At 40.7% G+C, this 25,573-nt stretch overlaps 1 protein-coding gene across 2 annotated transcripts in view; it reads left to right on the plus strand.

Moving 5' to 3' along the window:
• Positions 1 to 10,667, plus strand: part of Fam114a1 (family with sequence similarity 114 member A1) — a 60,997-nt gene extending 50,330 nt beyond the window's left edge. For both annotated transcript variants that reach the window (XM_046449216.2, XM_046449271.2), the window contains exons 11-14: positions 181 to 320; positions 2,672 to 2,744; positions 6,963 to 7,016; positions 8,893 to 10,667. In XM_046449216.2, coding sequence (XP_046305172.1) covers positions 181 to 320; positions 2,672 to 2,744; positions 6,963 to 7,016; positions 8,893 to 8,994 — 369 coding nt within the window. In that variant the 3' untranslated portion in view covers positions 8,995 to 10,667. The remainder of the gene's footprint in view (positions 1 to 180; positions 321 to 2,671; positions 2,745 to 6,962; positions 7,017 to 8,892) is intronic.
• The last annotated feature ends 14,906 nt before the right edge of the window (positions 10,668 to 25,573 follow it).

Below are 25,573 nucleotides of genomic sequence, written 5' to 3' on the forward strand. Positions count from 1 at the left end.
GAAGAATTCTGTTTAGGGACCAGAAGTGTAGCTCAGTGGCAAAACATGTGCTCGGCATGTACAAGGCCCTGGGTTCAATCCCCAGGACCAAAAGCAAAGAACCATTAAGTTTTAATGTCACAGGCCTTTATTAAAAAGCATCTGCTCAGCAGATAATTTTCTTGCCTTTTTTCCTACCAGGAAGTGTACATGTTGTCCATTGAAAGTCTGGCAGAAGTCACTGCGCGCTGTATCGAGCAGCTTCACAAAGTGGCAGAATTAATTCTTCACGGACAAGAAGAGGAGAAACCAGCTCAGGACCAAGCAAAAGTGCTGATAAAGTAAGTGCAACTTTTAATTCTTATTTTTTCAAGTGTACATACATATCTGTGCCACTTGTATACACACACCCTGAACAACTAAAGGTTTGGGTTTCAACTCAACTAATTCCCTTGTTCTGTGGTCATCTAAGAAATGAGGATGCCCTTAAGAAATGCATTGTGTTAGCAAGAAGATGATGAACACTCTAGGAATTATTGATGAAGGGTTTTAAGGAAAGACACACTAAATCATTCAGAGCTATGAAAGTGTTTATTTTAATAGGCTGAAGTCTTAGAAGTACAGAGCTTTGGGAAAATTATATTTTCAACATACCATACAAATAGAGGAAGGACACTCTAATGTGACTTCTCAGCTAGTTTCACAAAAATAAAGAGACACACTTCACCTTTCCCAGGGACTCAGACCAGCTCCGCTTGTCCTGAGCTCTGGTGATGATGGACACTAATGTAACAAGCCAGTTCACTGTGGATTGTGCACTCGTGTGTGTTGTGTGTGTGTGTGTGTGTGTTCCTAGTTTTTGTTCTTCAATAAATAGTAACTATTATTAGTTTATTTGGTAAAATTAAAAAATATATATGTAATATAGCTACATATACATATATAGAGAGAAAGATAGATATGTATATACACATACACATGAAAATACTTGGGTACAGAGTATTCATGAAAATAGTTGGTATGGAGATGAAAAATAAATCATTAAGTGTTATGCACTTGACTATTATGATACAGAAAATTAGCATCTATCCAAATATTTTCTCATTATTATTAAGAACAGGAACAGAATAGGAGCCTTCTGAAAATATATGGGGGCACACACACATACATACATGTCCCAGTACTCTGATTCCCTTCGCCAGCTAACTGATCTTTGCTTACGGCTTACTGCATTTGACAGAGTAAGTTAGGGAGTCAGTTTTAATTGAAGGACTTTCCAAAAAGTCACTATTAGTGTCGTTGTCCTGATGCCATTTTTTCTCACTTGTAAGATTTGTCATCTAGTCTAGACTTTCATATCTAAGCATATAAAATCAAGGATGTTAGAAGAACCACATAATCCACCCCTGTAATATTCCTAAAAAGATTATGTACTTACTTCAACAATATAGAAAAAAGAGGAAAGGACAAAACAGTAAAAGATTCAACTATCAAGGCCAATATCTAGGTACTGTTTTATCTTTCTAGTGCTGATTTGAAAGAGGAGAGCTGAAGTTCACAAGCCCCTGCATGTGGATAGCGGGACCTTGCTCTTAGCTCCTTTCTGATTCCCATCCCTGATTGTCCCAACCCTTCTAAGCCTCTGACTTTTCCATACGATGACTGTTTCTACACCCCCCTGCCCAGGAACATAGAATGGGGATTATTCTTGATATTTTTTGCAGATAAGTTTTGAGCGGATGGATGGATGGAGGGATATAGCTCATCAAACCTGAATGCGTAGGTTACATGGGACTTCTGTTTGTCAGAAACACCTAATGACTTCACTAGGTCTTGTAACATATAAGATTCTTAACTTGGGGGTTGTTTTTCCCAATAGTATTTTAATCACTATTCACAAAAGTCATACACTAATTGTTAGGAGAAAATTAGACAGAACTTATATGATTAGGCAATTAGATTGTTTCCAGTTTTGTCATCTATAATGTCAGGATAAATGTGGTTTTCATTAAATATTTCTACCTTACTTCATTTTCTTAGGGTAGAAATAGAATGGCCAAAGGAAATTGGATATAAGTCTTTAAAACATTCTATAGGATTTTTATTTTGAGGCATCTGGTAAAAAGCATAATCAAAACATAGAGACACCTGAGTTTGAATCTCCCCCCTCTACTACCTACTACCATATGCCTAGATAGGTCATTCACTCTCATAACAGGCAGTTTCTTCATCTATATAAAATGGGAATAATGCTGTAATCTATGAGGACACTATGAGGGTTAAATATGATTAGGAATATAAGAACTTAACAGAGTGCCTCAGTGAATATTCATTATTTTTTTTTAAATGACCAAATAGCTGGAGAAAAGCCAGCTGGCAGAGTTTATGCCCCTATAGATGTGGAGCTCACGCTTGATATTTTCCTGCACAAGGTTTTGATTCTAAAAAGAGGTCAAAGGAACTAGATGATTATTCTTTAATTAAGCATGGAGAGAAAAACCAGAATTTGATTAAACTGTGATTATAAATCATGGAAGATTGTTGAGGAAAACTCAGCTGCCATTTCTGTTGAGCAACTTCAAACTTGAGTTCCATCCTTTTAGACATAACATGCATTCATATCAATAATTGTCATGACAATTAAATTTTTTCCTTTATTAAAAATCCTCAAACCTCTTTTTTCTTATTTCAGGTTAACTACAGCAATGTGCAATGAAGTGGCTTCCTTATCCAAGAAGTTTACGAAGTTTTTAACAACTGTTGGGGTGAGATTATAATATTTATCATTTTTTTTTTCAAAAAATTTACTTTTTTAAGGGAAGTAGGTCTGAAAGAAAGAGTGGGATATGCAGCACCTTTTCATTATTATTGTTGTTCTTCTTAGATATACATGACAGTAGAGCATATTTTGACACATTTTTATAAATATATATATATATAATAAGTATAACTTGTTCCAGCTAGGATCCCATTCTTGTGGTTGTACATGATGTGGAGTTACACTGGCTGTGTATTCATATATGAACATGGGAAAGTTGTGTCCAATTCATTCTACTGTCGTTCCTCTTCCCATCCCTCTTTCTTCCCTTCATTCCCCTTTGTCTGTTCCAATGAACTTCTATTCTTCCCCTCCCTTATTGTGGATTAGTGTCCACATATCAGAAAGAACATTTAGCCTTTGTTTTGGGGGGGACTGGCTTGTTTTGCTTAGCATGATATTCACCAGTTCCATCCATTTACCAGAAAATGCCATAATTTCATTCTTCTTTATGGCTGAGTAATATTCCATTGTGTGCAATACCTTTTTGGGGACCTCCACAGACAGAAGCCATGCCAGGATGTTTGCTAAAATTAGGCCAAGAGCACCTTGTCTAACATTAGGCAGCCTTGCGCTCTCCTCCCACTAGGTTCTAGTTCCATGTCTCAGACATCTGAGATGTTGAGTGAGTTTTCAGATCTCTGTGGGCCTGGTTTTCATAATTTGTTAATAAATAAATAGTGTCAGGGGCAAGAGGTATAGCTTAGTGTTAGAGCATTTTCCCTGGGTTCAGTCCCCAGCACTGTGAAATAAATAAAGTGTCAAATGAAAATCCCTTTCATCACCTAATATCTGTAATATATTAAAATAATTAATCTTGGGTTTTCTTATTCACTGTACCCTCAGTCTATTTTATAAGCTACACAGTTTATTTTGGAAGTATTGTCACACTTCAGCTTTAACCAAAAAAACATTAACAACAGGGTTTAAATCCTGTTTTAGTAATGGTGTTTTTTTTGTTCCAAGTATGTTAGTTTTCCAGGACTACTATAACAACATGCCACAAACTGGGTAGCATAAAACCTGAAATTTACTCTCACAGATCTGGACACTAGAAGTCTGAAACCTGGGTGTCAGCAGGGCCATGCTTTCTCTGAAGACTCTAGGGAGTATCCTTCTCAGCTTCTTCCAGCTTCTGGGAGCCCAAAGCTTTCCTTGGTTCGTGACTAAAATCCTCCAGTATCTCTGTCTTCCTATGATCATTTTCTCCTTGTGGGTCGTCACATTGTTTTGCTCCATGCATCTCTGTGTCCAGATTTTCCTCTTCTTGTAAGGACACCATTCATGTTGGATTAGAGTGTGATCAATATGGCTGCAACAACCCTTTCTCCAATAAGATCATAGTCTGAGGTCCTTGGGCTTAGAACTTCAATGTGTATTTCCTTTTCGGGAGGGAACATTTCAACCCAAAACAAGAAGCAACAGAAGCAAATTCTAAATGTTTTAGATTAAAATGGGGCTTTATGAAAGGTAGTGGAAAACCTCCAGAGCTCATACCCGTGCTCTGAAAGTGCTGCTATTAATGTGACTCAACAACAGTACTTCCCAGTCCCTGTGTTCTCTCCATTCAGATTCCTATTTCCTGGTTGAGAAGGTTTCTGAGGCTGATCAGCATGGGTCAAAGGTCCACCTTGATATCACTCAGCAGTGACTAGGGATAGGGTCATATCATGAAGACCCACCTGGCTATGGAGTGTACCCCTTTCCCCTTATGGGAAGTACTAAGAGCAATTCTTTGAAGAAGCCAAAAATAATTGTGGACCCTATACTTCTATAGGTGACTCAGGCAAAAGGGTGAGCTACACACTGCCTATTCATTCTGCTTTCAAGGAACCTGGTTTGACCCTCCTCTTTTGCAAAATAGCAGCTTTTACATTTGTCTAATTTTAGACCTTCAGCCATAGACCTTCACTGTTTGCAAGCAGTGAGGGGGCAGATGGAAGTTTACAGAGAGAATGCATTAGTGTGCTCGGTGTCGTCTAAGTTACCCAGTGCCCACAGACTTCAGTGGAAATGCTAGGTTTACAAAGGGGTGTGAGGGCTTAATCAGGAATGGGATAGACTTGGCAATTCAGGTTCCCAGGGCTCTCCTGTTCTCTACCCTTGCTCCTTCACACAGTTCACAAGACAAGGAAACCAAGCCCAGAGGGGTGATCCACAGGTCACCCAGGCCTCTCAGTAGATCTCTCAATCAGCTGCCCATCAGATGCACCAGACAGAGAGCCAATTGTTTGGTGTTCTATGATCATCTAGGGGAGTGTGTATATGTTTATATATGTTTATATGCCTTATGTTAATTTATCTACATTAGTGAAATTTTTTCATAGTATTGTTTTCCCTTCCCTTTCACATATTATATTCCAGCACTGTGTTTCTCAAACCTTAATGGGCACACAAATCACCTGGAGACCTTGTTAAAATGCACATTCTGATTCAATACACCTGGAATGAACACTGAGCGGCTTCATTGCTAATAAGCTCTCAGATGATTAGAATGTTCCTGACCCCCAGTCCACATTTTATGTAGCAAGGCTCTAGCAGATGGTGTGTACTTGAACTTGTATAAGTGTGCATATGTATGGATGTGTACACACGTTTGCATGCACAAAACCAGGACCACACACAGTATCATTTCGGAGAAAGAAAAACCTGAATCTAAAATAGAATTTCCTGAAATGCCATCTCACCACAATAATGCCCCTAATCTTGTGCTATGATGAATCATTTGCATCAAGTCATTGTTTCTGTTCTCTAAAACAGCCATTATTCATAACTTGAAGATAATGAGTATATATCGCTCTCCAGACTCTATTTAAATTGCCTGCACATCTCATTGATTCTGAAAACCAATGTCATTTTATTGCCCTCATTTTGATTATATTTTAGAGGTTTATTGATAATCAAATAAACATGAAAGCAAATACCATAATAGATTATCTGGTTACTTACTAAAATGACTGGGTTTTTAAAGAGTTTTTTCCCAAGACTCCATTACGGTTTCCTCTGTAGGGCATTACTTTACCTTCAATAACGTCAATGAAAGTGGTCTGCTCTGGGAAGAGATATTTAATTTATATGCTTTTGTTTGCCACAAACTCTTGCATTACAGTAAGGGAAACCGACATATTAAGTGTATTCTCTCTCTCTCTCCAGTTCCTTTAATAATTTATCATCTGAAAGTAGGTTGAACATTTTATTTTTTAAAATTCTTTTTGTGGTTGTAGATGGACAGAATGCCTTTTTTTTAATTTATTTATGTGGTGCTGAGGATCGAACCCAATGCCTCACGCATGCTAGATAAGTGCTCTGCTACTGAGCTACAGCCCCAGCCCCAGCATTTTAGATAGTGGAGACTTGTTTGATAGAACAATCACATAACTAAGGGTAAGGCTACTTAACACTCACTCTCACTTTTTGAACACCTGCTTTTAACTAGGCTTTGCAGCCCATACTTTACATATTATTCATGTTTTTCAAACTCAGATCTGCAGACCTGTTTGAAAAATATATTTAAGGATGCTATAATTTTGCTGCTCTTCTGGAAGATGCACTATAGCCAAGTACTTCTGTTTGCATCTAAAAGATGCAAAGGATTGGGAGGAGAGACTAGAATAGGGCTGAGACTAGGAGAGGTAAATGAAGGACTTAACCCTCCTGCAAAATTTGAGAGTGTCCAGGAGAAAAATTAGGGGGAAAAAAAAAGTAAGCTATATAGATATTTAATGCAGTATTTTTACAATAAAAAGTACAAAAATGATGAACAAATTATCAAAATTTAAATATAGTATCCAACTATGTACTTGTTCAGTTCATCTCACCAAACTCCCAGACCTACTATAAGTAGTTTCAATAGTTAAAAAGGTCTGAGTTTACATTTCTAGCTATGTGGCCTTACACTAATTACTCAACCTTCCTGATTCCCATTCCTCATGTTGAAATTGGGATTATTACAGTACTTACCTACCTCCTAGGAGTTTAAGTGAGAAATTAAATGTCAGAATTAAATGAGATGGTGTAGGGGAAGCACCAAATACGAAGCCTGGCCTACACAGTCAGCATTCCACGCCTCCCCTTCAACAGAGCTAGTGTCTTACATTTTATTTTACATGGCAAGCCTTGCAGCCCAAGCCCCTAATCTGTCAATTTCATACTTTTGATCCCACAGAGCAAGAAGAAGGCTGAGGTTCTTAACCCCATGATCAATAGCGTGTTGTTAGAGGTAAGTAGCCACAGGAGAGAGGGAGCTTCTGATCAAAGCCAAGGTGGAAGCTATAGTTTTTTTCCTTCTTTGTCTTTCTCCCAGGCACCACATTGTATTGCAATTCAAAATCTTATCACCAACAGTCTCTTTTGAGTACGTTTGTGTAGCTCAACCAGCTGTAAATCCTCTGGTGAAGCAACAATACCCAATTTTCAAGAATCCCTGATTATAAAAAGAAATGCTAAGCTTGCGTGTTATTTCCATCTCTGTTTCCTCTGGCAGAGGCAGATTTCTGCTGTCAAGTTTGACACTAGATTTAACAATATGATTATTGGCTACGATGAGGGCTCCTTGCTCCGTGGTGATTTTTGTTAAAATGAGCACTTCCCTCCATTCACAGTAACCTTTGGCTTAACTGGGCCTGAGCTCCAGGCTGGTTAAAAAGAAATGACAAGGAGGCTATTTCCCCTCTGTGCAGTGACCAGGCCACCATCCCCTATCTGCCTGCTCACCAGGGGCTGTACTGACACAGAGCTGTCCCAACACTGCTCTGGCTTTACCAAAAACAGTGATGTGTGGAGGAGGAAAAAGGCTCAGGAAGCCACCTCGGTGGTGGAGTACGGGCTCTGTGCTCTACCTGTGGAGGGTGGAGGAAATCTTCCATTAGGGGCCAGACTGTAAGAAACGGGCCCATCTCTGGCCACAGGGCACCCACCTGAAGCCACAAGATGTTCGCAGCCCAAGGCTGAACACCAGCAAGGCATATACAGTGGTGTTTTCCTTTCTGAAGTTGGCATCAATGGCAGACTTTGGAAATTACAAAACTTGGGAAGGACTACCTAAATATTTATAGTAGCATTGTGAGGACTTGTGTCCTCAAAAAACAGCCCAGGCACAAAAATAACAAGTGGGGGCGCTGAGTGCTAGTGTTTAGGACACAGCCACACAGTGGAATAAAGTCAACTGGAAGGAACGGGGGCTGTAGGGATGTCCAGCAGGCAGACGCAGCGAAGAGTAAGCACTGGCAGCGAGAAGCAGAATATTGGACAGGAAACTCCCTCCCTGGTTGCCAGAGAGCATTAGATTAATTGTTCACAAGATTGAGGTCCCATGTTTACTCATCCCCCCGTATAGAAGTCTTCATATGTATTAGTTACACTAAATTTATCTATTTATTTTATTTATTTATTTTTTTAGTGGGGCTGGGATCAAACCCAGGGCCTCACACATACTAGACCAACACTAGCACTGGGCTATATACTCCAGCCCCACCCTAAACTTTAAATGGCCTCTCTGTTTAATACTGTTTGGTAGCCTACCACAGTGCATAAACGGCATGCTACTAGAGTATTAAACAGAGAAGCCATTTAAAGTTTATACCATAAAGTTTAAAGGCCATATCAGATATCCAAACCAAGCAGAAAACACCAACACTCATGGGTGGATGACACTGTTCAAGGATTTGCCATGAATAATTCTACCATGATATTTTCCAGTTAGCTTAATGCAGACCATTTGGTTTATCCAGCTATGGGTTAACACAGGACCTCCTTCATACTGTGCCTTCATGAGATTTCAGAGCAGTAAGCTGACCTGGGAAATCGGTGGATTTCACTGATATATGTTCACTGATATATGTACACCGATGTGCTTTAAAAGCCCCTGTGGCTTTTAAGCAATTCACCTCATTTTGAGTGAATTCTTCTCTGTAAGTATAAACAAGAGCAAAAATACTCCGTCTAGAAGAATGTGTTTACATTTGCTGTAAGCACCAACATTATAAACATTTCATAATGTTCTTCTCAAACGGAAAGGAACATCATCCAATTGGGAGGATTGTCAAGGTCAAGGCTGACAGCAAGAGTAACCTTGGGCTGTGTTCTTTCCCTCTCAGGGCTGCAACAGCACAACCTACATTCAGGATGCCTTCCAGCTGCTGCTGCCTGTCCTGCAGGTGTCACATATCCAGACCAATTGCCAGACTCCAGCCAGTTAAAGGAAAGGGCAGGTCCCACGGCTTCATTGAGCACCATGCAAGGGGATGTTTTCAACACAACCGGCCACACACACCCATTTTTGAGGACACTACAAAGCAATTTTGCACAGACAGTATTGAGAATGCAAGTTTAAAGAGAGTTGTCATTTCTCTTAATGTAGAGGGTCGTTTTTACAAATAATTGTGTTTTCTTTATGTTAATTTAAAGTTTCACAGCTCATAATGAAGTTTTCCCTTATGAAATTCATTCACGAGTATTCATTCATGTCCATCCTCCTAGTCAAGCATGCTGAATTTAGTTAGAAATTCAGAAGCAGACCCTGGCTTTCTTTTAATCGTTCAAATTTCTACCTTTAAATGTCACATTCTTATAAGCATTACTTTAAATCAATTCTTGTACTGAACTTTGTCTTATTCCATAAATGTCATGGGCAAAAATAACACTACTTACAGATTTTACCCAGTATGACAAAAAAGAAACCTAAATATCTCTTTATCACCATTCATTCTTGCAACAATCATTTATTGAGCACATACTGTGTTCAGAATAAAAGAACATTAACTCACCACCATAGAGACAAATATTTCAGATAGAGGGTTTACAATAATTCTTAAAATACTTGAAAACACTAAAACTTTTTCTAATCCTCAAAACATTTGAAGAACAAGGTAAATTTATAGTGTTTTCAATAGTCTGTCAGTTTATCTTCCTACCTTCCTTAAACTTATTTTTATCCCAACTTTATATATGGGGTGAAAATATGTATGAAAAGGAGTATTAAAGAATAGTTTAACTGTGTGTGTGTGTGTGTGTGTGTGTGTGTGTGTGTGTGTGTGTGAGAGAGAGAGAGAGAGAGAAGGGAGACCCTAGGGATTGAACCCAGGGGTACTCTACCACTGATCTACTGCCCCAGCCCTTTTTATTTGAGACCAAGTTAAAGTTGCCCAGGCTAGCCTCAAACTTGTGATCCTCCTGCCTCAGCTTCCCAAGTAGCGGGGATTACAGGTGAGCACTACCACACCTGGCAAGAGTGCTTCAAAATTGACTTCATATAATCATAAGCCCCTGGTGGCATAATTGCAAAGCTTACAAGTGTTCAAATAGAAAAATGAAAGGGGTTTTAACACAGTAGAATCCCATCACTGCATTTTAAAAATCTACCATACTGATCACACTCACCAGTGGCAAAGGACAGAGAAAGCCCATATGTGGGTCGATTGCTCTATTGATCCCTGGGGGACTTCACTGAAGACCTTGCAGCTAGGAGGAGCATCAACAATGGGCACTTCTCCTGAGCATCTCGAATGCGTTGCAGGGGGGGATTCTGTGTGATGCACCTATTTCAGAACCCCAATGACACTCCTACCAGCAGTGGCAAAAGAAGGTCCTGCCCGGTGGCTCTCTCCAAGGCAAATGAAACTTGTGGCTTTGCAAGGGTTAAAAATTCCTTATTCATGTTTATTTTTATTCCCCAGATAGTCAACTGCCTTTGTTCCCAACAGATCAAACAGAGATTTTTTAATGTCATCCTACTTCTCATTAGCATTTCATTTGTCTCTGTCCTGTATTTCGTTTGTATATCTCCTGAAACAGCCAAATAGAAAACATAATTTGCAACCTTGAAAAATAAAATTCTCTGAGGAATCAATTAAAGAAATTTTTTGTCCTTTTCTGATTGCCTGAAATGTTTCTGTGATTTTTAAGTCTGGAGGTGATTAACGGATGAAAATGTTACATTCACCTCTTCATAAATTCAGAATTTTCATGTATACAACAGAGGAAATAATTTTGATTTATAATTTTTCACAACAGATTATTTTTAGCATCAGATGGATTTAGACAATAACTGGAAATATAAAAGAGAAACAAATATTTCCAAAGGAATTAGATTCCCAGACTTAGACTTCAAGCTTAATTGCACCCATTTAGTGCACAAAAAATAAATAAATAAATAAAAATAGAGTAGAAACTTTAAAAAGAAAAAGCAGGATAATTATTAAAAAGAAGTGGTTGGCGTTACTGACATTGCATTTATGTTTTAATGGTATTGTGTAAGAGGTTGCCAGGTGGAGAGAGGGTTCTGTGATCCATGGTCTATGAATTACATTAAGAGAAAATAATCGCTTAACATATATCTGTCCTCCAGGATTTCTCTCTTTCAGTGCTAGCTTTCAACATCACTTTTAAATAATTGCTTCTTTGCTTTGCTTTAAAAGCTGCCAAAGCACAGGATCCAGATCTGGGCAAATGTTAGTCAGTCACTGAATGAATGATTTAGCAGCTTACCTTGGAAGTTTTGTATTCCTTCAATAATCCTTCACATAAATTGGATTCATTGCACTCTACGCAATTACTATCAACAGCATGCCAGATTCTTCTCTTACATCAAGTGCAAAATAAGGTCTAAATAATGAATGTAGTCCTGGGCTTGTGCTTTATTAAATAAAAAAAGCATGCAAAGCATATTTCAAATTCAAAGTAAAATGCATTTCAGAAAAATTTGCTTTGGGATATTGATATGTACAGATCTAAAGGACAAAATTGAGTCCCAAATCTTAAGGCATGGGTCTAAACTTAAATATTCTATCTCTCTGTTAGAAATACCGAGGTGCTACAAAAAAAGTCAAATATGGAGGTGCTCAGAAGTGGGTGGGCAAGGCAAAACTACTTCTGCAGTGTGGTGTGCTCCAGAACCTGGCTAGCCAGGGCACTTAGGCTGGGGGCAGGTGAGAGGCGGGGTCCACCTGCTTATATACTTAACCTGTCCCAGCGTTGCCCTTCACTTTGATTGAAGGAGTTTGGGGTTACAATCTATGTGATTGGCTAATTTTAAAATTGGGGCGGGCAAAGGGAGGGCCTATAATTATAATGGCTACAATTGGATCCAATAAAGCCTGAATACTGTCTTCTGAAAATGGAGCGCTGGACTTTCTGTTTCTCACACCTCTGAGAACAGAAGTCCCTATTCCCTGTGGATCTCCTCTGCGTGCACAGGAAGCTCACAGTTAAATGAGTAGTGTGACTGTGCAGGCCATGGCGGGAGTGAGCAGGGTTGTGTCCACAGCCTCAGCGACACCCACTAGAAAACCAGGGACAGGATACCTGGGGACACCACAGCCGCAGAGCTCACATGAATGGAGAAGGACCAACAAAGGGTGGAGGGGCTGAAGAAACATGCAGAATCCAGGGCAGAAGCCCGAATGCAGGAGTGGGAGTGTTTCCTTGTGCTTTGTAAAAATCAGCACCCCGAGGGGCTGGTATATGTGGAAAGTCACATTCTCCACGGCTGGCCATGCTACGCTTAGGAAAGAAATAAAGGCAGGCAGATCCCAGGCATAGTCATCCCAGAGGTCTGATTATAACATCTCAGGGAAGCAATTTACAAAGCGAAATAAGCACTGTATCTCTTCTTTCCTAAAAAAAAAATGTATGGTGTGTGTGTGTGTGCATGCACTGAACAGATGGGGTTGATCATAATACATAACTTCAAATGATGTTTAATTTTATAAAAGCAATTATTCTACAGGGTCAAGCTAGTTTTTTATATAATGTAAAAAAAATGGCCTTTGATCTTCCCCTTAAGCATGTTCAACATACTAATGTACAGATCCAGGCTTGGACTCGGTTTCTTAAATTACCATGTTTGTAAAGGCACATCAGAAGAGATCATACTGAAAATCCATCTTAGAACTGCTATTTTGCTCTGCTTTTGTAGTTGATTAGAATTCATAATGCTATAGGAGTGGATTCAGACCAGCGAGCCATTCTTCACATAAAAGAAAACAAATGATGTGGTTAGTCCTGTGTTCTATATTTCTAGAGAGCTCACCCCTTAGGCAGGGTTATGGCCATCATGGGTATGCTTGCTCATACAAAATCGTTCACTAGAATATCAGCTATTAAACAGATTCAAGGAAAGACATCAGTCTCTTCATTTTTTCCCCTTAGACCCACAAAATGAACTAGTCTACCCTTTAAGCATTCTACCTTTAGCAATGATTGAATTATTACAACCCCAACAGTAATAGTGATATTTCTGCTATTTCTGATATCTAGGATTATCATCAACTGGAAATAGAAGCTGATTTTGGAAGGCTAGAATTTTGTGTTGGGATTTAAACTAAATTTACCTTCATCTGGATCAGAGAAGATTTTTCTCCGCATGAGCTGCCAGCCAAAAAGCAATAGGATTATGTCTGCCTGTGGTCACTGCAACTCACCTGACAGCCTGCTTCCTCTATTAGTCTCAGAAGAATTCTGTGCTGCAAAAGAAAAAATATGCGTATTTCTTAAATGCCTTCACTCAGGGCAGAAATTTGGGGAAATTAAAATGATCTATCTCCCTGGCCTGGGTTTCACCACCAGGCTTCTCAGATGCTATTTGGAAGAAAAAGTCAGTGTAGAAGCCAAGGCCAGATGGGTGAACCCTTGGCAAAAAGCAAAACTAAGCTTTTGGCTTTGAGTCCTTTCTCTCTCTCTCTCTCTCTCTCTCTCTCTCTCTCTCTCTTTTTAATAGTCAGTACCTGGCTTCCAGAATCAGCTTTTATAACCTGCCCCTCTCTTTCCTATCTCTTGTTCCCCTTCTCTTTGGCTACATCATTTATACTCTCCCTACCTCATGTGTGTGTGTGTGTGTGTGTGTGTATACACACATACATACATACACTCACATATATATGTGTGTGTGTGTGTTCTCCCATACTAAATGGTTATATATATCATATAATTAAGCTATACTTTGTACTGAAGATTGTGTCCTATGTTTTATATGCATTATTCCATTTAATCTTCAAAGTCACCCTGTTGGGACACGATTATAATCTCTACCACACCAGTGAGAACACTGAGACCCTTAGAAGCTATGTAACTGGTCTGAAGTTATAACTAGTGCAACAGAGCCACCATCAAACGCAGATCAGTTTGACCCGACTAGCTAGCATTTTGAACTGCTGTACAGAGTATCTCAACAGAAGAGAAATGTTACATGTTATTTTTAGAGACATCTGAACACTAGATTTATCTGTTTCGCTCTCTGGAAGCTGTGAGTTAGATTTGTAGCTGAAAGCTTTGGTTGTCAGCTTTGGTTGTTTCCATGCAACTGAGAGCAACTAGGACTAAAGAGACACAGAAGGAAGCCACGTGAGGTGATTTGTCCCCTGGGTGGTTCTCGCCACGGGCTTCTTGATCATTTCACAGACATTTACATCAAGCAGCTTCTTGGTCAGGGCAGCGCAGCATCCTGTCTCACAGGTGCCTTTGATTGCACTATAAGGACCCCATTTCCTCCTCCCCCTTTCCCTTCTCTGGTGCCAGGGAAGCCCATTTGCAAATCAACACCATTCCTGAAAATCCTGACCCCTCTGATTCCTGGAGCACGGGGTTTTTTAAATGCTTTTCCTGCCTTGAAGATTACAGATCTATCTAGACAGCCTTTAAGCTGAATCTCCAATGCCAAGTTCTGCAAAATGCTGATAAATGTTTTAAAGAAGTACTGAATAATGCCTTCTCATCCCTGATCGTGGTACTGCTTCCTATTGAGCCCCAGAAATGACAGTGGTGATGGTGATGATGGTTGTAGAGAAGACCCACAGAACTGAAGCAACCACAGGGTCCAAAGCAACCGGTTCTTGCAGTCCTGCAGGAAGGATTTCCAAGGAGTGGCTCAGAGCAACAGACAGGAGTTTATTAGAGAAAGTGAGATAAGGACGCACAGTCTAGGCACTGGGGGGACCATCTCCAGAGAGAATGGTGTAACTAAGAGTCTGAGATTTGGGTCTCTTTGTTCTTAAAGCCTCAGTTTCTCACACCCTTAAGTGGCTTATTACTACCCTTTCTAGAGCCCCCTCAGCAAGTTTCTTCATCAGAGGAGGGAGTGACATGGTCTCAGTAATGACCTGGTCACAATGGGAGGATCATAATGACCTGGTAATAAGAGATAAGGTGTGTGTGTGTGTGTGTGTGTGTGTGTGTGTGTCCTTAGTTTCATTTTTGCAGTACTGAGGATGGAACCCAGGGCCTCACACATTCTAGGGAAGCACTCTACTCAGCCACATCCCCAGCCTGACAGATAAGGCCCTGAAACAATAGTTCCCCAAGGGGTTATAATTAACTATGGCTGTTGGAGGTTTGACAATCAGTTCCCTTTTCCTGATGCCTGTCTTCTTTCATAAAGTTTTCTGTTATTCCCACCCTGTGACTTATGGATTCTCTTTGTGACTTATGGATTCTCTCTGACCTCCCTATAAGTTTCTGCCCTTCATTGTCTTCCTCCACTCACATGCTCATGACTAAACTATCTACTATCAATTATGATGGTGGTGGTAGTGGCCTGGTGGTGGTGGCGGGGGTGATGATGGTGATGGTGGTGATAGTGATTGTGGTGGCAATGGTGATTGTGGTGGTGATGGTGATGGTGATGTCATGGTGGTGGTGATGGTGGTGATGGTGATGGTGATGGTGATGGTAATGGTGGTAATGGTGGTGAGGTGGTGATGGTGGTGATGGTGGTGGTTGTTCCCTATTTATTAATTGAGTACTTACTGTGTTTCAGACACCTAGTACAAGCATGTTACCTCTCTGTGAAGTAGAAGAAATAAAAATATTGAAGACCAAAAAAAGAATAATAAAATATAATTTTAATCTACAGTTCCACATACTTTCTTCCCAGGTCTATCACTCCCAAATTCTGGGAAATCTGTAAATCTTAGAATACCATAAATTCACTCGCTTATGAAGATAACTTTGTGCACAGTTAACTAGGCCACATAATAAAAAAATTAATCAAATATATGTAATATTTTAAGAAGCCTATAATCTCAGTTACTTTCCAGTGTTGTCTATTGATCAGATAACATAGAAAACATCCACCTAAGGATTCTGAGACTTGACAGGCCACTGGGAACTTTCTTGTGATCACCAGACTGAGGTCATCCTCACATACCTTCCCACACCCTCCCCTATCAAGTTTTCTTTAAAAGGAGAGCCAGGGATCCCCAAAGCACATCTTACTCTCAATAAAGCCCACATTCTTCTTTGACTGTCTCTGACTTTCCTAAATAAATCTCTGCCTGAGTCTTAAACTGATGTCCTTAAATTCATTTCTGTGACATTTGCAAGAACTCCACTTTTCCTGAGTTGAGGTCCCCTTCTCTGGGAACTCCTCGGACCTCCTCTGGTCACACCTGATCTTCTTTGATCCCCCATGTCAACCTTACAAAATATCTACTATTATTATCATAGATGTGCATGTGTGTGTGGCACTAGGGATTGAACCCAGTACCAATGAGCTACATCCGCAGCCCTTTTTATATATTTATTTCTAATTTTGAGATAGAGTCTCCTAACTTACCAAGGCTGGCCTTGGTTTTGTGATCTTCTGGACCCAGCCTCCTAAATAGCTGGGATTACAAGCATGTGCCATGGCACTGACCATATTATGCCCATTTTATAGATGAAAAGGGCAGCTCAGAGAGCTAAAGTAATCTGCCTAAAATTATCCACCTAATAAAAGGAAGAGCTGGGATCTATTTTCAGGCAGTATATAAAATGCTAGACAGAGCCCATGAACAAGCAGATGCTTGGTCATAAAAGAGAAAATGTGTTCATTTTCCCTTGATCATGCTTCTCTTCCAGCTAATCCCTGGGCTTCCCACTCTCTACCCTGTGGCCTCAAGCATAGACAAATTGCTCCACAAATCTCCCTGTCAGAGGGCTAACACTTTTTCCTGACAGTGCCTTTGATCCCAGGAGATAGCTGGTAGCCTACAAGCCCTATTCTCCTCGTGTTTATAAACCTTATATGTTCAGTGGTTCATTGCTCACTTAAAACTCTGCCTTTTGCTTCTTCTATGGGGTAGCTACTACAGCAAACTCTAACATCTGCGAGGGAGAATGGCACTGCCAAGAAGTGGCAAAGGACAAGAAACCAAACGAGCCATCAGGTGCAGTGGCGCACGCCTGTAATCCATCCTAGCTACTTGGGAGGCTGAGGCAGGAGGATCACAAGTTCAAACAAGGCTAGCTTCGTCAACTTAGTGAGGCCCTGTCTCAAAAAAAAAAAAAAAAAAACTTTAAAAGGGTTGGGGATGTATCTCAGTTGTAAAGTTGTAAAGTGCCTCTGGTTCAATCTCTAGTACCAAAAGAGGGAGGAAGGGAAGGAGGGAGGGAGGATCAAATGATGAACTTCAGGGCAAAAAGACTGGCCATTTCTCCAGCAGAAAAAGTTATTTATCCTAGAGCTCATCATAGACCTTCCACCCCCGCACCCCCGCTGACAGCTCCCTTCTTACATCTTTCGGGTTTTTTGTTTGTTTGTTTGTTTGGAGGGTTTTATTTTTTGTGGTGCTAGAGATTGAACCCAGGGCCTTGTGCATGCAAGGCAAGCACTCTACCAACTGAGCTGTATCCCCAGCCCTTTCAGGTCTATATTCAAAGAACTGCTTCATTTTTTTCTCTTTAGCACATGTCGCTGACATCCTTTATATCTTACTTTTTTGTCTACTTTCTGTCTTACACTAGGATGCAATTTCCATGAGAGCTGGGACTTTATTTATTGATTTGTTTGTTTTGTACTGGGATTAAACCCAGGGGTGCTTCACCACTGAGCCACATCTCTAGCCCTTTTTATTTTTTATTTTGAGATGGTCTCACTAAGTGGCTGTCACTGGGATTCCTATCGATTTTGTTTGTTACCATTTCCCCAGCACCCAAAGAATTTGACACATAGTAGGCTCTCCACAACTATTTGTCAAATGAACAAATATGTCAAACCTTGAATGCACTCTCTGTAAATGCTGAATGAGAGATCCACGATATTATAGAGTAATTAATGATGGAAAAACATCTGGTTGAGTTATAATATGAAGTAACTATGGAAGTAGTTGGGATTGTTTTAATGGTATTTGGTGTGGCATAAATGGGCATGAGTTAGGGGCTTAGAAATGCATGAATTCTTTTCCATTAATTACATGAATGGAATTGACAATTTTTACTTTAAAGAATTCACTTTATGAGGGATCTGTCAAGTGTAAGATATACTAGTGAAAAATCAGAACCACCAAAATAAACTAATGGAATATTATGCAATAGTAAAAAAGAATGAAAAAGTGGAATACCTTTCTGTATTGACAGTTATCTAAGATGTATTGCTTAGTGAAAAAAGGGTGACATCTATCTAAGATAATATGTGCATGAACACCAAAACATTCTACCACTATATACAGCAAAAATTATTAACAGAGGTAGAAGGGAGTCTGATAGGTGAGGAAGAATGTCATACTTTGACACAGTAATCAAAAGGCTTCAGTGCTATTACTTATGTAACTAAATCTAAAAAAAAAAAAAAAACAAGTAGCAAAATAAATTGCCTTTGATCAGGGAAGTCAGAAGATAGGGCCTTTCCAGAGATGAAAAATGTAAAATACACAGATCATTTTTCAAAAGAAAAACCAGAGTGTAAGTGAGACCATCTAAATGATTTGAGTTCTAAGTTTCTAAGACAATGTTGGTGACTGTACAAATTGCTCCTGGCTTTCCGTAGGGAAGCGCCAACTGAACATTCCAAATGCACAATTTGTAAAGAGCGTGTGTGATGATGTAAATAGAAAAATTTGTCATTTCCATCTCATTGGTAAAGGCCTTCAACTTCCTCAGCCAAATAGTCTCTCTAATCTTCCTACTCAACCTGAATAGCTCTGGGATCCATAACTGCTACAGAAGCAATCTCAGAAACTTCTGGAGGGAACACCACACAAATGAACGAATCTGTGGTTTGGAGTTATTAGCCTGATGCCCACATGCATATCATATTTGCAAAAGGCAGTTTACAATCTGCTCATCTCGACAAATGTAGCATAAGGGGATTTAAATTCCTGCATCTGCAATTTCTGCCTCTCCCTCTCCAGATTTATGGTGAAATTGTACACACAAACAGTGTCAGGGTTGAGTGCATCGAGGCCTCTGCTCCACTCTCCAAGCTCCATTTCACTCAAAGGAGATAAATAAATGGAGAGCAGAGGAAAGCCTCAGCAGATAACGAATCTGAGTCCTGTTGACCTTCCTAAACCACAACATGGCTTAGCAATTCCCCAGGCAATGTCCAAACCTCTTGGTGAATGTAGTGAGGAGTTAAAATATTTTGACCATTGCGTGCATCTTAGTAGTTTCTCGATGATTCCCAAAGGGTCAGAACTACCTTTCCATTTCATTCTCAAGGTAAGATTAGCATCTGTGACAATGGAAGACATGCTTCCAACCTGCCCTGTTTCCTGGCTCGGTAGTGTGATTGATAACCAAGGAGTGTTGGTCTATTCTGCAGCCCCTGAGAACGTAGTGGGACAATTTAGATGAGACATTGGTGTTATGAATCCATGCCTGAATCCCACACTATCTCATTCTTTTAAAGCCACTTGATCTCTGGCCAAGAATATAGACTGAAGACTCACATTTACTCAAGGGAAGCCATGCGCAAAATAACATGTTTGTTTGCTGAACAGTACCCAGTCTGCGGCTGGGCATCTCCAGCTGGGTTTGCAGGCGTGGGTCAGTCACTGCTAGAGCATCAATAACCAATGGGAATATACATCAGATGGGCTGAAATGTGTGGACTTAAAGAATGAAAGGCTCATTGATTTTTAAAAGCGGGAATAAAAATCTCCCACTATTGCATCCAAATTTTGTCTTTTTGCTTATTTAAGGTCGTCACATTTTTTTCACGCCAGATCTGAAACTGAAGCAAATTGCAAGATAAAATAAAAGAGAACATCTATTGACTTTCAAGAACCTAGATTTTTCATTTATTTAATCATCTCTCCATTTACATATCCAGCTCATCAGGACACCACATTTACTGCAACTGTTGTACACTCTCCCAAGTAAAGCAGGGTTCAGTTTGCAATTAGCAGCTGGGGTATGGCTCAGTGGCAGAGCACTTGCCTCATGCACAAGACTGGGGGTTCCATCCACAGCATCACAAAAGAAAAGAAAAGAAAAGAAATTCTCTTTGCACTTATCTCATCCAAAATTATATACCATTTTGAACAAAGAAATGCACTGGACTTATCCAAGGCTTCTGCAACACCATTTATGTGCTGATAGATGGCATCCCTACCTGGAGCCCGGATGTCACTCCTGGATCCTAGGAGTTACCTTCCCACCAGACCTCTTTGATTACTGCCTCAGTTGCTTCCCTCCTTCTTCCCATCCTCCCTGTGAACTAGTGTGACAGACACCTGCCTGGTCTCAGCACAGACCCGGTCTCTTCTGATCTTCCCATGACAGTAGTGTGTGCAAAGTGTCTACAATCTGGTTGCTCCCCTAATTAACCCTTCCCTGGCTCACCCCAGCAGTTAGGAAAATGTCCACACAAAGCCCTTTAAATCTGAGCCTGGCTTTCTTTCCAGGCACTCACATCAATTCCTCCCACAAGACTCAAGTATGAAACCCACAAAATCCTTGCAGATCATCTCTTGCCCCAGGTTCCCTCTCACCTCTATGTGTGGCAATTAAACGCACGCAGCTGCCACAAGGCAGTGACTGGAGCCTGTGGAGGACCCATCATGAATTGAAATATTCAGTCATATCGATGCCAGAGACCAATGCGTTCCCCAAATCAGGACAATATCATGGGCACAAATGTAATCCGGCTTAAGTGGAATTTATCTGAGATTATTTTTTTAATCTGGCTATAAAATAAGCCCAGCAGAGTAGATGAAATTCCATAAGTCCTCCAGCATCTTGACATTCTTACTATGATGAGCAAAGACCTGGTATTCAGGGAACAGAGGACAGAAAACAAAAAGGATTTTCTGGGATATGTGTTTGCTTCGACATAAACTTATTTTGCTTTAACTACAGGGACTTCCCAAGCCCTTTCATTTGTTATTGTGCACTGGCACTCTCTAAGAGGGGGGTTTAAGGGACAGCTTTTCTCTGGGATGAACAGGACAGCCTGGTTTTGAAGCAGGCTGAACAGTTAGCAGTGATGGTGTTCCTCTCGATGCAACTGGCTTCCTGTTATTCCAGTAACCTTTGGTGTAATAAATCATTCTCTCAGCTGTGCAGTAGCATTCAAGGCCTGCCTGCTTAATCTTTAATTGGTTAAGCAGTTACAAGCCCAAATTATGCCACATAAAAAATATTGCAATAAATCACAATACTGTCAAATTTCCCAGCAGAACTCTGACATTCTCAAGCATGACAAGGCCCACCTCTCTCACACATTAATTACTGCAATGTCCTTGGAAGAGAGAATAGCATAGTGATTATTATTGGCAACTTCTGTCTCCTGATTGTAAGGTGCCCACATTTGCCTGTGCACACAGTGTGTGTGTGTGTGTCTGTGTGTGTGTCTGTGTGTGTGTATGCGCGTGTGTTGGGGACACATAGACCTTGAAGAACGGCCCTTTCCTGCCTACCACTGCACTAGTGCCTTTCTGTGTGTTCCTTTCATCCTAGCCTTATCCTTTAAGGACCCTTTAACTTGGCAGAGAGAGTCCCTTCTTCAGGAATTCTTCTGTCACTTCTGTCTTCTACCCTTGACTTACGTGCCCTTGCCTAGGCTCCCAGCGTGCTTCATTCATTTAGTAAATACTGATTGGGTAATTTCCATGTCCGGTACCTGGGTTGGTACTGGGAATTCAGAGATGGATCAGACTAGTGCCTCCAGGAGTTAAGACCCAGCCTACCCCTTTCCAGGGGACATTGTAGCAGTTAGGGCTACCTTCCCTGGTCAGACTGTGCCTGGCATAGGTAAGTCTTGTATTAACAAATGGATGGAGAAATAAAAGACCTCCCCTGGGTTGGTAATCCAAAGGGAGCCCATTGGGGCTTTCCTATGCCATGAGCTTCACTTAAATTTCACTGGAGAAACTGGAAGACCCTGGGCCTGACGCTGAGCTGGGGGTGGAGGGTCTGCACATCTCGCCCAATGTGGTTGCACCAGGTGAACAGGAAGGAAAGGTGGAGACTCACACAAGCCAGCTTGGGGCTCAGCTGGGCCAACCTGGTCCCCAGGAACAGCCACCTAGAAAGTGTCCCCAAAGCTCATATAACTGGTTCCCAAGGGCAACTGGGCACCCCTCTTCTTCTCTCACTGCCCTACTGCTCCTCCCCCTACCTCCATCCCCTCCCAACCAGCACAGTCTCCAGAACACAGCCTGTGGGGCTGCCTTCTTGCCTGAAATTTCTGGCACTAAAATATTAAATTCAAAAAAGTCCTTTTGCTCACATTGATTTAATTATTCTGTAAAAAAAAAAGCAACATATATTGAACCCTGGGGAATTTTTATTCCAGTGTTAGCTTGTTATTTAGATAGCTGAAAAGAAGCACACAGGTTTTTTTTTATTCTTACTCAAATTTTCACTTGGAAAAAAAGATTAATACAAGAAAAAAACTCTCAGTGTGATGTAATTATTAAAGCCCTGTTGTTTTGGACTTGTTTTGTTTTGTTGCAGTACTGAGGATTGACCCCAGGAACGTTCTATCACTGGGCTATATCTCCAGTCCTTGTTTAATTTTTATTTGAGACAGGATCTTATTAAGTTGCTCAGACTGGCTTTCCACTTGTGATCCTCCTGCCTTGGCCTCCTGAGTAGCTAGGATTACAGGTATGCATTACCACACTTGGTTGTTGTTTGTTTTGACGTAATAGAATTTTGTGTCAAAAAAAAATTCTTAAAAACAAAAACAAAAAGCCTACAGGTAGGGGTATGGCTTAGTGGAACCTGTGCCTAGCATGTGCAAGGCCCTGGGGTTAATCCCCAACATCACAAAAAAAAAAAAAGGAAAGAAAAGGAAAGAAAGAATCCTACATTGTCTGTTTGCCAAAATAAGAATGGAATAGAGATGATTTTCTATCACTCTTGTAATGTACTGTAGCAAATTTCAAGTAGACAATATCATGGGCACAAATGAAATCACTAAAGAGAAAAGGAACTTTTCAGGCACCCCCAAACACCATCTTTTCTTGTCGTTGCTTGGGTGGTTTTGCATTGTAATTAATATTTTCAACCATACAGGAACTTGAGATGGATTAAAAGAATGTTTTTTTAAAAAGTCAATTGACACATTAATTATTGATCCTATTTTATGAGCATCCAGAGCAAAAAAAGAAAAGAAAAATCTATATTCCATTTAATTATTCTCCTAACTACACGTAGATGAGTTTTTGAGGTCCTGTCTTTCATGGGTAGAGGCCAGAGCCTTTCCTGTATAGAAGATTTGTGGGAATGTTGGTAAGTAGATCTTCCAAGCATTGTTGGGATAAGAGTTTCACAATACAGAACTCCTTACTGAAAGCCATATGTCTAATTGAACAATCTTTTGTTCTTAAGAAAACAGATTCATTTAACCTCCACATGCAGAATTTTTGTGGTTAAGATGCAAGAGAACAGAGGTTAAGAGCATGGATTTTGAGGGTTGGGGTGTATCTCAGAGTGCTTGTCTAGTGAGGCCCCAGTTTTGATCCCTAATACTGGCAAAAAGAAAGAAAAGAAACTCTGGCTTGTGTTCTAATCTCAACTCTTCCACTTTAAAGCTACGTGACCTTGAGCAAGTTACTTAATCTCTCTTAGCATTAATTTTTTTCACCTCCTATAAGGAACATATCTGAATGACGTATTCCAATGTGTTCCCACAGCTATCAATAGGCAGCATGCTAACCATTGGAATATACCCCCTGGGGGTAACCAGAAACACCCATGGGAGTAACCAACACACCTATGGGTGTAGCCAAGGAATGTTGAGCCCAGCACCAATTTAAACTGAAAGCACGAGACCACCCGCAGCAGCATTCGAGGACATCCTGAGGAGACCCATCACCCCATAGGACGCTGACCCACCATTCTCTCATTCGAATCAGCTGGAAGGAACCACTGGACGAGTTGGGCCTTTCGGAGGTACTCTGGAACTTGTGGTTGTCCCTAGGGTTGACTCTAATTATTGGTTGAAGTGTTCTCCATATGCAGCATCTGTGTGATTGTATTGAATTATTGCTGTGTAATGTTAGTGTGATCTTAATGTATACATTTCATGGAAAGACAATCCGCCTCCAAATTATCATTCAAGTAAGGCACTCGGGACACCTACAAAAGTGGGTAATGATAACAACACTTATCTACTTAAATGGTAGCCTTGTGGGGACAAAATGAATGAACTGATACATACTAAGTGCTTCCAACAGGGTCTGGCACATTATCAGTACTGTCAATTCCTTTCCTGGCCCCAGCCTGACCTTAGGCTATGGTGGCAGTGGTTACAAGAGCTATGACTGCCCTAAAGCCGCTGAAAATACAGAGCAGAGAGGCACCATTTTGTGTGAGTAGAAAAAAAAGTGCTCCCCAGTGCACACAGCAGACTTAGAAATGAAAAATAATCCCTCTCGGATCCCCAGCCCATATGTTTTCCTAGAGCAAACCACTTCCTCTCCAAATACCAACTTCATGCCCTAGAATGCAGTTAGGTAGCTGGGAAGAAGCAAGGCTCCATATAAGGAGAGAAACGGGTGCCTGTCTTTACCAGAGGCCAAATCCCTGGAAGGACTAGCTCTGAAAACTAGTCTTTAAATGACACAAAGAAAATTGTTTCTGGGAGAGGGATCAGGATTTTGAAGTCACTGTCCTCTATTAAATACCGCAGTTATAGAGTGAGATGGCGCTCAGCACTAAAAAGGGATTTGAAAAAAAGAAAAGAAAAAGCAGTCTGCACTCCCCTAAGGGAAGGAGACCTTTATCTCAAGCTCTTTCACGGATGAGCTCTGTGAGGGGACCTTGGGTGAAACCCTCAACCTCTGGGGCTCCCTGTCCTCAGCTATAAAGTGAGGAGTTGAACTAGATGAACTCTCAGATTTCTTACAGCTCAGACATCCTATGACTTTATAAAATAAAATAGATGTTGGATCCAACAGGCAATAGAAAACAACTCTGGGAACTCCAGCAGGAAAAGGATGTTTTTGTGGATGACTGGCATCTCAGAGTCAAGGGGAAGTCTAGGGACTCAGGCTCAGAACCCAGGCAGCGTGGCGGGGTGCCAGGTGTGTGGGTTAGAGAACAGGGACAGCTCAACTCTGCTGCTATAACGAATAAGCTCTGGTCTTTATTCCACCTTCATATCGTCACACCCAGTCCCAATATAGAGGGTCAATATAGACCTGATCTAGCTCAGGTCGCATAACATCCCTCAGCTGGTGGGTCTGGATTTGCAGGTTGCAAATTACCCCTAAGACATTGTTCAGAGCCAGTCTCAGCAACTTAGAGAGGCCCTAAGCAACTTAACATGTCCCTGTCTCAAAATTAAAAAAAAAAAAAAATTAAAGGGCTGGGACAATGGCTTAGTTGTAAAGCACCCCCTGGTACTCAATCCCTGGTACTCAAAAATAAATAAAGTCCATCTCAATTTTATTAAATACTGAGTAGTGTGGTGGTTTTTATGTGGTCTTCTCCCAAGCGTTCACATGTTGAAGACGTGGTCCCCAGTGTAGCAATGCTAAGAAGTAGAAGGTCCTTTAAGAGGTGGGGCCAGGAGGAGATCATTAGGTCACAGAGCCAGTGCCCCCAGAAGGAAATAAGGTAGTTCTCATGGGA

This window comes from Marmota monax, unplaced genomic scaffold (assembly GCF_021218885.2).
Source record: "Marmota monax isolate L192 unplaced genomic scaffold, Marmota_monax_Labrador192_F-V1.1 WCK01_AAM20220418_F8-fsc00025, whole genome shotgun sequence".
NCBI classification, from domain to species: Eukaryota; Metazoa; Chordata; class Mammalia; order Rodentia; family Sciuridae; genus Marmota; species Marmota monax.